Source organism: Sapajus apella, unplaced genomic scaffold (genome assembly GCF_009761245.1).
Source record: "Sapajus apella isolate SASKATOON/1434 unplaced genomic scaffold, GSC_monkey_1.0 scaffold38, whole genome shotgun sequence".
In the NCBI taxonomy this organism is placed as follows: domain Eukaryota; kingdom Metazoa; phylum Chordata; class Mammalia; order Primates; family Cebidae; genus Sapajus; species Sapajus apella.
In genome coordinates, this window is record NW_022436978.1 from 15,883,251 (window position 1) to 15,899,510 (window position 16,260).

General features: G+C 40.6%; 1 protein-coding gene across 1 annotated transcript in view; it reads right to left on the bottom strand.

Moving 5' to 3' along the window:
* The window catches only part of SENP2 (SUMO specific peptidase 2), a 41,726-nt gene that overhangs the window by 6,950 nt on the left and 18,516 nt on the right, over positions 1 to 16,260 (bottom strand). The window contains exons 6-13 of the mRNA XM_032298585.1: positions 14,414 to 14,582; positions 11,236 to 11,342; positions 9,579 to 9,673; positions 8,676 to 8,727; positions 7,940 to 8,003; positions 6,315 to 6,491; positions 3,457 to 3,588; positions 1,453 to 1,669 (exon numbers count right to left, since the gene is read on the bottom strand). Coding sequence (XP_032154476.1) covers positions 1,453 to 1,669; positions 3,457 to 3,588; positions 6,315 to 6,491; positions 7,940 to 8,003; positions 8,676 to 8,727; positions 9,579 to 9,673; positions 11,236 to 11,342; positions 14,414 to 14,582 — 1,013 coding nt within the window. The remainder of the gene's footprint in view (positions 1 to 1,452; positions 1,670 to 3,456; positions 3,589 to 6,314; positions 6,492 to 7,939; positions 8,004 to 8,675; positions 8,728 to 9,578; positions 9,674 to 11,235; positions 11,343 to 14,413; positions 14,583 to 16,260) is intronic.

Consider the following 16,260-nt stretch of genomic DNA (forward strand, 5'->3'; position numbering starts at 1 on the left):
TAGAACTCCATTTATATTGGTACATGTATTACATTTTTTAAAGATTTATCTTACGTATCTTTAGTAAAAAGTATATTTTTTAGTTGAAACATTAGTGGTCCTCTCAGTGATGAGACTTTTTGTTGTTTCTTTATATCTGTATCTTTCTTTCTTTCTTTCTCTTTTCTTTCTTTCTTGTTCTCTTTTTTCTTTTTAAGACAAGATCTCTGTCATCCAGGCTGGAGAGTGCAGTGGTGTGATCACGGCTCACTGCAGCCTCGACCTCCCGGGCTCAAGGGATCTTCCACTTCAGTCTCCCAAGTAGCTGGGACACAGGTATGCACCACCATGCCCAGCAAATTATTTAATTTTTGTATAGACAGGGTCTTGCCATGTTGCCCAGGCTGGTCTCAAACTTTTAGGCTCAAGCAACCCTTCCTGCCTCGACCTCCCAAAGTCTGGAATTATAGGCATGGGCCACTACACCTGGCTTTATATCTGCATTTTTTTTTTTTTTTTTTACAATAAACCTGTACTATCTTATAAACAAAAATAAATAAATATAATAACCCTTATGTGTACTAAGACTTTTTCCTGTTAAAAATGAAAGGTACTCAAGGACAAGGACTTTGTCTTCTGGCCTTCTAAGTTGTTCAACTCAAGAACTAAAAAGGAGGCCAGATACAGTAGCTCACCCATCATTCTGAGGCTGAGGTGGAAGGACTGCTTAAAGCCAGGAGCTCAAGACTAGAGACTCTGTCTCCACACACACACAAAAATAATAATTAAAAAAAATTAACCAGGCATACTTGTGCATGTCTGTAGTCCCAGGTACCTGGGAGGCCAAAGTAAGAAAATCACTTGTTCCCAGGAGGCTGAGGTTACAGTGAGCTATGGTTGTGCCACTGCACTCCAGCTTGGGTGGCAGAATGAGACCCTGTCTCTAAAAATAAAAAAATAAATAAAAATAATAAAGGCTATGCATGGTGGCTCACGCCTGTAATCCCAGCACTTTGCAAAGCTGAGGCAAGAGAACCACTTGACGCCAGGAGTTGGATACCAACCAGGGCAATATACAAGACTCCATCTTGCCAAATAAATAAATAAATAAAATTAGCCAAGCATGGTGGACCATGCCTATAGTCCTAGTTACTCAGGAGGCTAAGGCAGGAGGATCGCTTGAGTCCAGGAGTTCCAAGCTACAATGAGCTATGATCACACCAATTCACTTCAACCTAGGCAACAGAGCGAAGCCTGGTCTCTCATTTTAAAAAATAGTAAAAAAAATTTTTTAAATAATAAATAAAGAACTAAAAAGGGTTGGGTGAAGGCGGGGGCATTAAGAAAAAAATAAAGAGACTCTGCAGAGTATGCTTATAACATATACTACTGGTCTTTATACCCTGGGCAGAAAAGGGGAGCATTCTTTTTTAAAAATGGTCTTTATTCAAAGTCCAACAATTAACTATTAACCTTCTCTACTCACCACCAGGCTCCAATGTACCTTCCGATGAATAGGCACCAGAATAATTTCTTGTTCAAAGAGATTTACCCCTTTGGTCCATCTTTTCACTGCTTGGTAACCCCCAGACTTTAATTTAGGATAGAAGAAAGTACTGAATACATGAAGTGCTGGATAGCCTTGCTTTTTATTTCTTTCCACCAGAAGATTCATGTAAAAATTAATGACCTATAAAATACCAAGGGAGTGAAAGCTGGAACATGACAAATACATTATCAAAACTAAATTTCTATCTGAATAAGGACAAATTTGAAGGTAAGGTACTAAAGAAGAGGATAGGGCTGGGCGCGGTGGCTCATGCCTGTAATCCCAGCACTTTGGGAGGCTGAAGCAGGTGGTTCCCTTGAGGTCAGGAGTTCGAGACCAGCCTGGCCAACATGGTGAAACACCATCTCTACTAAAAATACAACAATTAGCAGGGTATGGTGGCAGGCGCCACCATCTCAAAAAAAAGGGGGGGGGCGGATAAAAGGACTGTCTAAAAAAATGACAGCAAAAAAAGTGATCAGTGCAAAATGGGACACATGAAAAACGAATGAAAACTACTTTTTTTTTTTTTTTTTGAGACAGAGTCTCACTCTGTTACCCAGGCTGTCAGCTTACGCAACCTCTGACTCCTGATTCAAGGGATTCTCCTGCCTCAGCCCCCCAAGTAACTGGGACTACATGTACACGCCACCATGCCTGGCTAATTTTTTTTATTTTTAGTAGAGACGGGGTTTCACCATATTGGTCAGGCTGGTCTCAAACTCCTGACCTTGTGATCCACCTGTTGGCCTCCCAAACTGCTGGGATTACAGCACGAACCACCGCATCCGGCTGAAACCATACTTTTAAGGCATGTGAGTAACAATAGCCGGAAGAAGGAATTCAAGAAGAAAGTCTGTATAATAATGAAAAGATCTACATAATTGTATCACACCAAAAAATGCATAAATATTAACAGGAAGTGAATTTTACTGCATCTAAATTAGACTTCAATTTAAAAATATTAACTGGAAGGACATACACCAAAATATTAACATTTTATTTTTGAGTGGTGGTACTTTTGAACAGTCATTTTTTTAGTTTTCCTGTATTTTCCAAATTTTCTACAATAAACAAATTACATTTATCTTGTAAAACAAAACATTCCTGTTTTCAGTGAATCTGTTTATAAGTAACTAATCATTGGGGAAACAGGAAGGGAGGCAAAGAGAGAAGATGCAGGGGCTGCAGTGAGGGGAAAAAACCCACCAGAAAATTGTCAAGAAGAACTTAAGAGCCAGCTTTTGCTAAATATATTAAGGATACAAGAGACAAGTCAGGCAAAATTTTTCAGTTAATGGGAGGCCAAGGTGGGTGGATCACCTGAGGTCAGGAGTTTGAGACCAACCTGGCCAACATGGTGAAACCCCATCTCTACTAAAAATACAAAACTTAGCTGGGCATGGAGGTGGGTGCCTGTAATCCCAGCTACTTGGGAGGCTGAGGTGGGGGGATCACTTGAACCCAGTATTGGAGTTGCAGTGAGCTGAAAATTGCACCATTGCACTCCACCCTGGACGACAAGAGCAAAACTCCATCTTAAAAAAAAGAACAAAGAAAAATACACACAGTATATAATAATCAACATATCCCTTTATTACTCAAAAAATAAAGCAGCTACTATTAAGAATTCACCTAAAATATAATACCACTTGCTGCTTCCTCCCATTCATCCGCTGTGCCCAGGGTTTATTGGAGACTAGTAAATGAAGAGGTGGATGCAACAAAGTACAGATGCAGAAAAGGGAAACATCACCAATTCCAGGCAGAACATCAGATTTCACCAGCTTTTTAAGATTTAAGATGTCTTTGTTTTAATTATAACTAAAAGTTGCTCTACCAACCCCTATAACTGGGTAGGAGTCAATGTGATTATAGATAATAGTTAAACTTCATGATAGCCAAAAGGGGGAGAGAATATGACTTACTTCATCATTGAGCCAGTGATAATTCTTTAATGTCTGGATGTCTCCTCGAGTAATTCGCAATTTGAAAGCACTACTTAGGATTTCATCCTGTGGGCCATGGCCTAAGGCGTTACTGATTTCCTTTTCCATGTCCTGAATTAGAAAGTCCAAAGGTTACTATTTTAATATAGAACCATTATCAGTTATTGAAAAATCTGAGCTGAAAAAAGTTTTACATCTCAGCAGCACCTGACTCTTGAGAAAAATATACCATCAGAGACCTACTAAACTACAGTATGAAAAAAATTTATCGCCGGGCGCGGTGGCTCAAGCCTGTAATCCCAGCACTGTGGGAGGCCGAGGCGGGTGGATCACGAGGTCAAGAGATCAAGACCATCCTGGTCAACATGGTGAAACCCCGTCTCTACTAAAAATACAAAAAAAAATTAGCTGGGCATGGTGGCGCATGCCTGTAATCCCAGCAACTCAGGAGGCTGGGGCAGGAGAATTGCCTGAACCCAGGAGGCGGAGGTTGCGGTGAGCCGAGATCGCGCCATTGCACTCCAGCCTGGGTAACGAGAGTGAAACTCCGTCTCAAAAAAAAAAAAAAAAAAAAAAAAAAAAGAAAAAAATTTATCTTTATTTTTTTATTAATAGAGATGGGGCCTGATTAATTGCCCAAGTTGGCTGCAAACTCCTGGGCTCAAGCAAAACCCGCCCTGGCCTCTCAAAGTCCTGGGATTCTAGGCATGAGCCACCGCGCCAGCCCTGAAAATATTTTAACTTATAACTACAAAGCAGTCTTCGTAATATTTACAACAAATGCTGGTCCAATTAGTAGCTTGTGGAAACAATAATAATTATTTACATCTAAAGTATGGTCTCAATAATCCTACTACCAGGTATTAAGCACTATAAGCCAAACATGGTGTTAGATACTTGAAGCACATTCTTACTTGTTGGGAAGGTATCACTACCATTTTATAGAAGAGAAAATTGAAGTTCAGAGAATTTATTTTACATATTCAAAGTCATATAATTATTAAAAGGTAGAATGAAGATTTGAACCCAGGTATGTCTAATTTACTGGCCTTTACTCCTTTCATAATACTAAAACCCTGATTTCCACTCTAACCTTTTTTTGGTTTGTTTTTGACACAGAGTCTCACTGTGTCACCCAGGCTGGAAATCTCAGCTGACTACAACCTGCCTCCCACATGCAAGTGATTTTCATGCCTCAGCCTCCTGATTAGCTGGGATTACAGACATGTGCCACCATGCCGGCCATTTTTTGTATTTTTGGTAAAGACAGGGTTTCACCATGTTGGCCAGGCTAGTCTTAAACTTCTGACCTCAAGTAATCTGCCTGCTTCGGCCTCCCAAAGTGCTGGGATTACAGGCATGAGCCACCACACCCAGCCTCTCCTTTAAACTTTTAAAACATCAAAATAAGATTAGGACATCTAAGGGGTCATACCATCCTTTTTGACAGAGAATAAGCAAACAGGCAGAAACTTGGAAACCAGACAGCAGTCTAGCAATTGACTATGGAATAAATGGCTTCAACATACTAAGGAATAATATGGGCCAGGCATGGTGGCTCACACCTGTAATCCCAGCAATTTGGGAGGCTGAGGCAGGCAGATCATGAGGTCAAGAGTTTGAGACCAGCTTGGCCAATATGGTGAAACCCTGTCTCTACTGAAAAATACAAAAATGAGCCAGGCATGATGACATGCGCCTGTTGTCCCAGCTACTCGGGAGGCTGAGGCAGGAGAAGTGCTGGAACCCAGGAGGCAGAGGTTGCATTGAGCCGAGATTATGCCATTGCACTCCAGCCTGGGCGACAGGGTGAGACTCTGTCTCAAAAAAAAAGAAAAATAAAAGAATTATGCAGATAAATGCATTATTTAAGATACAAAGCTAGATCTATAAACTCACTAAAAATTATTTCCCTCCAGGCCAGGCATGGTGGCTCATGCCTGTAATCCCGGCACTTTGGGAGGCCTCGCGAGGCAGGTGAGTCACCTGAGGTCAGGAGTTTGAGACCTGCCTGACCAACATAGTGAAACCTCCTCTCTACTAAAAATACAAAAATTAGCTGGGCATGGTGGTGGGTGCCTGTAGTCCCAGCTACTCAGGAGGCTGAGGCAGGAGAACTGCTTGAACCCAGGAGGCGGAGGTTGCAGTGAGTCAGGATGGTGCCATTGCACTCCAACATGGGCAACAACAGCACTGTCTCAAAAAATAATAATAATTATTATTATTTTCCTCTAAATATTTTTACTACTGCTTCCTCCCACTGCACATAGTTTCGCTGTTTTATGGATCTCTCTCTCCACCTGCATGCCCAATATAATAGTAAGTATTCAAGAGAGATTCACCTACTAGATTCCTACTGTAGAGGAAGCCAAGATGTGGGTGCATCTTTAAAATAAGAATTTTAACTACTTTGATTCTTTACGTTCTGTAAATTTTTACTATTTTCAAATGCAATAATCAACAAAAGGGACATTTTAGTAAACTATAATCACTTTTTAAAAAAATGCAGTGGACTTATTCCTAATTCCAAACCTATACTATATAACTCACTCAACATATTTGAAGAATTCAACAAAGAATTTGTTGAATTCCAAGATATGTGATGACTGTGTCAACTCACATTTGCTGAATATCAATTTGATCCCTTAGGCCAATAACGATCATGCCTAACTAATGATCAGTGTAGCCAAAGTACATAAATAGATCATGGACCTGATTTGTTTTCATATATTCATCCTTAGCCTGGAGAAAGTCCTCAAAACAAAACATTCAAGTTTAGAAGAACTGAGGTTATTTAAAGACATGCCTCTTTTTAGGATCAATACAAAGAACAATACCTCTGTGAGTTCAAGGAGATCATCCGTTCTTCTGTCCCTCTCTTTGCCTGAGCAATTCTTTTCCTTTGTCTCAATTATTGACACTTTCCTCCTGAGTAAGCCATTGCTTCCACTGCCCAGGCGGAGTCGGGCCGACACTTCTTCTGATAGGTCAGGCTCCAGCTGGTATCCCCTCCTCTGATCAAAAAAGCATCTAAATTCTACTGACATGTTTGATACTTGCTAATATAAATACAGATAACACATGAAATATAAAACTGTCAGTAATGTGAAAGAAAAGAGAATTAGCAAATCCCCCAAATGAGTAGATTTATCATATCTGCCTGTCCCTGCAAGGGGAAATAAAAAAACTCCAGACCTAAGACTCACAGGATACCTCAGTTACAAACCATGAAACAGAACACTCACCACCTTCCCTGGAAGGAGCAAGAAAAGTATTTTCAGTTCTCCTATCATAATTAAAAATAGTATGTTTAAAAGATTATTTTGAAAGTTTTAAATAGCAAAAAATATGACCCACAATCCCACCCTCAGAACAAATCCCTACTATCTTTATGTTAACTAAACTTGGTTCTAGCTTATCCTTGTAAGAAGTCATTTTATATTACAGAAAATGCACAAAACATTAATGTACCACTTAATTCATTTTTGTAAAATGAACACCTATATAACCACCATTGTGGTAAACAAATAGAATTCTGCCAGCACCCTAAAGCATTATCAGAGATGTATGATTTTTAAGAAATTCTCCATTAAGAAGCCATAAAATATAGGTAAAGTGTTGGTATGGAGGTAGGTTCATCTCTCATAAACAAAGGTGGCTACTGTACAGAGGCAAAACTCCAACAACTCAGAAAGAATAAAAAGGTTGTATATTTTCAATACTTGCTCTTTTTTTTTTTTTTTTAAAAGAGACAGTCTCGTTCTGTCACTCAAGCTGGAGTGCAGTGGTGTGATCACAGCTCACTGCAGCCTTGATCTCCTGGGCTCAAGCGATCCTCCTGTCTTAGCTTCCCAAGTAGCTGAGACTACAGATGTGCCATCATGCCTGGCTAATTTTTAAGACAGTCTCACTATGTTGCCCAGGCTGGTCTCAAACTCCTAGGCTCAAGATCCTCCTGCCTTGGCCTCCCAAAGTTCTGGGATTATAGGCATGAGCCACTGTGCCTGGCTGGCTTACTGCTTTCTTAAAGAAAACAACAGAAGTAACAATCCAAGTAATATATATAAAATTTTTCTTCTTTTTCATGGGTACCAAAACATAAGTTATGTAAGTAAATGGATATCTAATTTTTTTTTTTTTCTTGAGACGGAGTTTCACTCTTGTTGCCCAGGCTGGAGTGCAATGGCAGAATCTCGGCTCACTGCAACCTCCACCTCCTGGGTTCAAGCGATTCTCCTGCCTCAGCCTCTCAAGTAGCTGGAAGTACAGGCATGTGCCACAGGCATGCCTGGATACTTTTTTTATTTTTAGTAGAGACAGGGTTTCTACATGTTGGTCAGGCTGGTCTCAAACTCCCAACCTGAGGTAATGTCCTGCTTTGGCCTCCCAAAGTGTTGGGATTACAGGCGTGAGCCATGCACCTGGCCTATGGATATCAGATTTAACTAGGATTTCTACTTACACTTTCATTTTCAAATCTGAGTCCAACCATCTTTTCTGTATCAGAAATTTTCCCCTTTGAACACCTAAGGAAAATAATTGAGAGATGATAGATTTCTGCTAGATGACTCAAACCTAGCACATCCTAGATTTAGAAATAAGATTTCATAATCTGTAAATAAAAATTGCCTTTTTATATAATACTCTAAATCAAGAGCCAACAAACTTTTCTGAAAAAGCACAGACAGTATTTTAGGCTTGGCAGGTTTTATGGTCTTGGGCATATCGTGGCAATTCTACCACTGTAATTTAAAAGCAGCCATAGACAGTATGTAAATGAATGTGCACACTTCAATAGAAATGTACTATACAAAAATAGGCAAGTAGACCAGATTTGGTCCATAGGCCGTAATTTACAAACTCTGCTATAAACTATCATCCAAAAATCCTAAGGTATGCTGAACTGCCTTTATTGTTCTTATCCTAAAGACACAGATCTCTAGATATCCCCACTCCACCCACACTCCTATCTAAGAATCATGCGTTTCTCCCAACCCCTGATGCCTGGGAGATAAAGGGCACCCCCCAACCCACCAAGGTAGGGTGGGCATCTGACCCAAGAGCTAGCTACCTATCTACTCATATATGCTGACCAACTACCAGAAATGAAAAGAGTTCACAATTCCTCAGAACTACTTACTCATAAATACAGGTGATAAAGAAAATATATATGAAAGTGCAGAATGAACTGAATGTACCTCTTTTCACTTCTCAATGAACATAGAGGTCCCCTTGTTTCAACAAGTCTATCTGTGAGGATGGCAAAGAAAAGATTAAATGTTTCCTTCATTAATTAATAATATAGTCAGAATTTCAGCTTACCGAGTTTCCACAATATCAAGGCAATTCTTCAACAATGAAATGCTACAGTGAATTCCAAAGATACTAGCCTCCTTATAAACTAAGTTGCCTAAAAAATAAGTCTGTATCTCTTTGCTCTTTAAATATAATCTTTACTATAAACTGAGTGACATCTGCTCATTTGGTAAGCTGTCATTTAGTGGACCGTCAGTGGAGAAATAGAAGGAAATTGATTTATAAAGAATATAATAAAATTTCAGCTCACAGAACATTTGCTACTATATAGGAGCTTAGGAATAATAGTTCAGAGCCATTTTATGAATCTACTTCATCTTGAAACAACTTTTTTACTAAACTCCTAGATAAGCCCCCTGTCAATTCTGTGAGATTTTTTTTTTTTTTTTTTTTTGAGACGGTTTCACTCTGTCACCCAGGCTGGAGAGTAGTGGAGTGATCTCAGCTCACTGCAACCTCCACCTCCCAGGTTCGGGCGATTCTCCTGCCTCAGCCTCCTGAGTAGCTGAGACTACAGGCGAGTGACACCACGCCTGGCTGATTTTTGTATTTTTAGTAGAGACGGGGTTTCACCATGTTGGCCAGGCTGGTCTCAAACTCCTGTCCTCAGGTGATCCACCTGCCTTGGCCTCCCAAAGTGCTGGGATTACAGGCATGAGCCGCCACGCCTGGCCCAATGCTGCGAGATTTGACAGTATTTTGGTATACCATTTTCTACCTCACATGAACACTCTAACATGAACTAAGGTCAATATATTAAGACAAGGCTAAATCTGGGAACTCACATTGTTTTGGAACAAATTGTGTTGTTTTGACTCCATGATTTTGCTCTTCCCCCCAGCCTTTGGTCTTTAATGTGTCCATCTGACTTCTTTGAGAACTTAAAAACACAAAAAGTGAGGGATATCAGATACAAAAGCAAAGTCTACCATAATATGCATTATCTCTGTCCACCAAGCTTCTCCAAATAGGGGTTATTAATTACCCTATTATATCAAATTATGACAGAAAGGAAGCTACTATCTGGGACTAGGATACCAGGAGTCTAATCCTGATTCTAATATTTAAGCCAAGTTACCTATCCTCAAGTTTCTCTATTTGTAAAATCAGAGGTTCTAAATCCCCAGTGACACCTTAACTGAACAATCTGTGTGATAAAACTCAGATTAAAAGATAAAAAACTTTTTAAGCTACATATTTAAATGGCCCTGAAACAATACATTACAAGCAGGAACTTTGTTTTGGTTTTTTTTTGAGACGGAGTCTCGCTCCGTTGCCCAGGCTGGAGTGCAGTGGTGTGATCTCCGCTGACTGAAACCTCCACCTTCAAGCGACTCTCCTGCCTCAGCCTCCCAAGCAGCTGGTATTACTGGTGCAGTGGTAGGCCGTGTGCAGTGGCTCACGCCTATAATCCTCCCAGCACTCTTGGATGCTAAGGTCAAGACTAGCCTGGTGAAACCATGTCTCTAGTAAAAATACAAAAAATTAGCTGAGCATGGTGGTGGATGACTGTAATCCCAGCTACTCGGGAGGCTGAGGCAGGAGAATTGCTTGTACCTGGGAGACAGAGGTTACAGTGAGCCAAGATTGTGCCATTGCACTCCAGTCTGGGCAACAAGAGTGAAACTCCATCTCAAAAATTAAAAGTTAAATAGTATTGTGACTTTTTAACCTTCAATTTGCTATTATATAATTTCTGGGATCCTTGTGTATTTTTGCTCCACTTGTTAGAATGACCTAGTGTACCTCAATTCTGAGCTCACAGATTTTTTTGTCCTCCTTTCACAGACAAATGCAAGGCCAGCTATCACTTCTGCCACTCTCATCTATTAATATTTGCTCAAATCATTAGAGTATTTAATTAACAAGCCGTATTATAAGGATAATTCTTATGACCTGGGAGACTTTAATCTTGCCTCTAGCGGACTTCCAAATGTGCTAAGATTCAATCTCCATGATGCTGCAGGGACTAGGTGTGTCTCATGGGGTGGCGGTGAGGAAGGGGAAAGGAAAAAAGACAAAGGACCATAAGGAGATTAAGGAGAAAGGAAGGAAGGAAGGAAGGGAGACGGGAGAGATGGAGAGATGGGCAGGAGGGGGTGGGGAAGAGAGGTAGAGAGAGAGACTGTGGGAAATGTATGCTGAGGAGGTTGAAGAAACCCTGCCTCCTGATAGCTCTACCTCAACCAGTGAGCCACTTTGTTATGTAAGAGTTTCAAGTAACAGTTTACTTGAACAAAGGGTCCTAAAGGTAACATAAAATTTTACTTTGCAAAACCTCTGTTACATATTACCCATTACTAGATAAATATAAAGGCAAATGATGGGGCTAATTCTCTCAGGGTTAACTTCTTCTTTCAAATAAGGCCCTTCCCACCAATACCTTCTCCAAAACAAACAAAAAGGTGTCTAGCAAAGCATTATGTGTTAGCTCATTTTCACCTGTGATAATTTGAAGTCACAGGACATGTGACAGAGTTTCCATGACCACTTTCTTTAAGTCGTTCCAATAACCTTCGGTACTTCTCTCTTTCCTCTTTTTGAACACCCTAAATAAAAGAAAGCATGTTAGATAAGCACCAGCATATTAAACTTATAATTAAAAGACAAAATGTAGCCCATAGATGTGTTTTCTTTCCAACACTGTGTCTTCAATATTTCTCTGAATTACTAGCTTTATACATGTTTTTAAAAATCAAAAAATCTGGCCTCCTTTGGGAGTCCACAATCTATAGCTATGCAGGGCTATCTCGTTTAGATGGGCCACTGCTCTCCAGCCCACTTTACTCATGCTGTCTGCTAGATTCTGATGGCATCTAGGTTTTTGACAGAACTGGGTTGAATAGAATTAAGTTAACTACAAAAAAACCTCAGCAGAAATCATACCAAGAATATGTAGCTTCCAAAGTGAACTGGCCTCACCAACATCACCAGCAACCATCACATTCAATAGACACTTTTTCAGCCCTTAAGTTACTTGATCTCTCTTCAGCATTTCACCATGCTGACCTGCCTTGCCTTCCTAGACAATAAGCTCTTCTGATTCTTTTTTTCTGTCTCCACTGCAGATTATTCCTTCTACCTACATACTAGTGGTTTTGCCCGTATCTCTTCTTGCACTACATTCCTTCCCTGAATAATCTCATCACCTCCCTTGATTTAAATAACATCAGTAGGTTAAAGAGTCAGAAATGTGTCTCCTCCTCAAAATTCTCATCACTTATATCCACCCTCCAGGAAAGGTTTTCTTGTGGGTTTCACAGGGAGTTTAAACAATATCCAAAACTGGAGTCATCATCTTCCCCATGAACATAGGGTTATCTTGGTAACACAAAGTGATTCCCAAAACTGAAATCTGGGACTCAGACTCTCCTCTCTACTTTATATTACACTTAATCAACAGACATGTCCTTGCTAATACTACCTGCCAATATTTCTAGAGTGTATTTTCTACATATTCCCCTGTAGATAACTGCTCAGTCCCATTTTTGATTTCTCATCTAAGAGACTGAAATTTTTTTTTTTTTTTTTTGAGATGGAGTTTTGCTCTTGTTACCCAGACTGGAGTGCAATGGCGCGATTTCGGCTCACCGCAACCTCCGCCTCCTGGGTTCAAGCAATTCTCATACCTCAGCCTCCCGAGTAGCTGGGACTACAGGCGTGCGCCACCATGCCCAGCTAATTTTTGTATTTTTAGTAGAGACGGGGTTTCACCATGTTGACCAGGATGGTCTCAATCTCTTGACCTCGTGATCCACCCGCCTCGGCCTCCCAAAGTGCTGGGATTATAGGCGTGAGCCACCGCGCCCGGCCTGAGACTGAAATTTTTAACACCTCATCTTAAAACCCCTTTCAGGGCTCTGGTCCATTCCTCTCTCTGCCTGCTTATTGAATAGCAACTATTTATGTATAAGCTCCTGGAGGGGCAGGAACCGCATTTCATTTAATCTTGAATTGCTGACAACTAGCACAGTACCTGGGACCCAAATAAGTATTTCTCTGATGAACTAAATTAAACATGTGGCTCAGAAAACTAGTTAGCAAACTGAAATAGCTAATGGTCCTGGGGAGTGCCAGATACAGGAATAATTCTAAATTTTCCTGGAATAATGGAAATACTCAAAAGGAAAGTAAAAAGATTGACTCTTCATCATGCTGAGTACTCTGAAATGTGACAGAAAAAGCAGAAATGCACTCAATTTACTTCCCTTCCTTAGTCACAGTTATTAAAGTTTGTAAAAAGAAACGACTTAGGGCTGGATGCAATGGCTCACACCTGTAATCCCAGCAGTTTAGGGGGCCAAGGCCGGAGGATTGCTTGAGACTGGAGTTTGAAACCAGCCTGGGCAACATAGCGAGACCCCATCTCTCCATATAGATAAATAACTTGGTAAATTTTTTTTAAAAAGCAGGTTAGACTAATTTAGGTAGCCAAAAAGAATCTAATCTTGGCTGGGTGTGGTGGCTCATGCCTGTAATCCCAGCACTCTGGGAGGCCAAGGCAGGTGGATCACCTGAGGTCAGGAGTTCGAGACCAGCCTGACCAACATGGAGAAAACCTACTAAAAATACAAAATTAGCCAGGAATGATGGCGCATACCTGTAATCCCAGCCACTAGAGGGGCTGAGGCAGGAGAATTGCTTGAATCTGGCAGGTGGAGGCTGCAGTGAGCTGAGATCATGCCATTGCACTCCAGCCTGGGCAACAAGAGCAAAACCCTGTCTCAAAAACAAACAAAAAAAACCCCGACTAATCCTATCCCTTCCTAATATGACTCCTTTTTCTTCCTTATGATAAAAATAACTACATTTTCAGGGTCACAGACAGATGAGAAAAAAAAAAAAAGTACATCTAAATATTGACTAAATTATATGTGTATAGAACATCTGTAGGAGGATACATACAGGTATCAGAGGTTACTTGCTAAGTAGTAAACATGGTGATGGAAGCCAGGTATGGAAGAGAGTCTGGGAAACTTAGCCACTGTACATACTTTGGTACCTTTTGAAATATATAACATATGCTTGAACATGGGAGGCAGAGGTTGCAGTGAGCCAAGACTGTGCCACTGCACTCCAACATGGGTGTACTCCAGAGTCTCACTCCATCTCAAAAACCAAAAAAAAAAAAAAAAAAAAAAAAAAAAGCAAAAAAGAAATATATAACATAATTGATATAGTATTTGCTCCCAAAAATATTCATTAGAAATTCTTTTTAGTCTTATGATTTTTATTACTCAAAAAAGTTTCATTTTTAAATTTAGCTGTCTGAGTGCTGTGTCTGTGCCTTCAACACTTTCACAACAGTTTTCAGCTCCCTGATAGGCAACATGCTTGATCCTGTCATGAACACATTTGGCACACATGGCCACTACAGGCCCTGCTATGTTCTGGACAATCTCATAAGAACTTTAGGTCTCATAGCACGAACCCCTCAAAGTCTACCTGGGCAGATGCCACATGTAGATTTTTGGTGCATTTGGGTTTGAGACAGCCTCATTTTGTTAGAGGCTCTATTACAGGAAAACCTACAATGGTATGTCAAATGTTGAACCATTCTGAGTTGGTTAGGAAGAGCTGTAAAATATTGTTTTAAAGAAATCAAGCTAACAAGGCTTACCTCCTCCACAGTACAATGGGGGCGCCTCAGACCCTTGCCACTCTCTTCAGAAATCATCTCTGTTACAGCGGGTTCCTGAGGTTTCCACATGAAAGAACTCTCTGGATTACCTTTGCTATGACGACGGCCACCTGGTCTTCTATTATAGCCTTCTGAATTCAAAGTAAAACTGAACAACGGAAAAAAAGAAGAAAAAGCTTATCACCAAGCTGCTTAAATTGCTAGAATCTAAGCTCCCAGACCATCCTGAGATTAAGTTGCCTTAGGTCAAGCTTGCTCCTGGCAAGTCAGACAACTACAATTGTGCAAGAGTTAGATCTATCCCTGCAGCAAATGGCACCCAGCATTCCACTATGGAATGTCTGTTTCTAATCACTAGAGCAGCCACACAAAGAAAGCCTCTGCCTTCCTCTTCATGCCCATTTCCAACCTCAACTCTAGATTCAGCTCCCCTACTGCACATACCCCTTCTGATACCTCGTTTTTCCTTTAGTCACTTGGAACCACTGAAATTAATTATTGGCGTGATTATTTGCTTAACGTCTATACTCAACACTAAACTTTAAATTCCCTGAAAAGACATTACATCCTTTCACCACTGTATCTTAGTACAGGGTCTAAGCCAAAAAGGCATTCAATAAATATCTGCTGAATGCCAAATTAATAAATGCTAAACGAACTGAAGCCTGGAATTCCTACCCAGTCACAGTTGCCGGTGACAAAATCTGCCTTTCCTGCCATTAGTGACAAACTGACAGCACCCCCCTCCTTCCTTGAGTGATGCTTTTGAAATGAATACCACTGATGTGGTATTTCTTAAAAAAAAAAAAAAAAAAGGCATAATCTGAAACAAATCATCAGTAAATATCAAATAAAATTAAAATATTAATGTCACTGAACACAAAGAGCAAGGAGTAGCTGCAGAATAAAGTAGATAAAAAATACATGAAAACTATGCGCAATACACAATCCTGTACTGGATCCTGTATCAGGAAAAAGAAAAGGCTGTACGAGAGAAATTAGACCTGTAGATTACATAATAGCATTATATCAATGTTAATTTTCCTGATATTGGTAATCTGTGATCATGTAAATGAATGTCCTCATTCTTAAGAAATAGGCCAGGTGCTGTGGCTAAGCCTGTAATCCCAGCACTTTGGGAGGCCAAGAGGGCACATCATGAGGTCAACAGATCGAGACCATCCTGGCTAACCCCATCTTTACTAAAAATACAAAAAATTAGCCAGGCGTGGTGGCAGGCGCGTGTAGTCCCAGCTACGCAGGAGGCTGAGGCAGGAGAATCACTTGCAACCGGGAGGTGGAGGTTGCAGTGAGCTGAGATCGGGCCACTGCACTCCAACCAGGGAGCAAGACTCCATCTCAGAAAAAAAAGGAATGAAGGAAAGAAAGACTTGACCAGGTGCAGTGGCTCAAGCCTGTAATCACAGCACCTTAGGAGTCTGAGGTGGGTAGATCACTAGATCAGGAGTTCAAGATCAGCCTGGTCAACATGGTGAAACCGCATCCCTACTAAAAATACAAAAATTAGCTGGGCATGGTGGCATGCACCTGTAGTCCTAGCTACTCGGGAGGCTGAGGCAGGAGAGTCGCTTGAACCTGGGAGGCGGAGGCTGCAGTGAACTGAGATCGTGACACTGCACTCCAGCCTGGTGACAGAGAGAGACTCCGACTCAAAAAAATAAATAAATAAATAAACAAACTCAAGTATTTAGGATTAAAGGGGCATGAATCGAAGACTCCCAAATGGTTCAAAACAGTATGTATGTCAGTATGTATGTATGAGAGAATGAAAAAGCAAATGTAGCAGAATGACAACTGGTGAATCT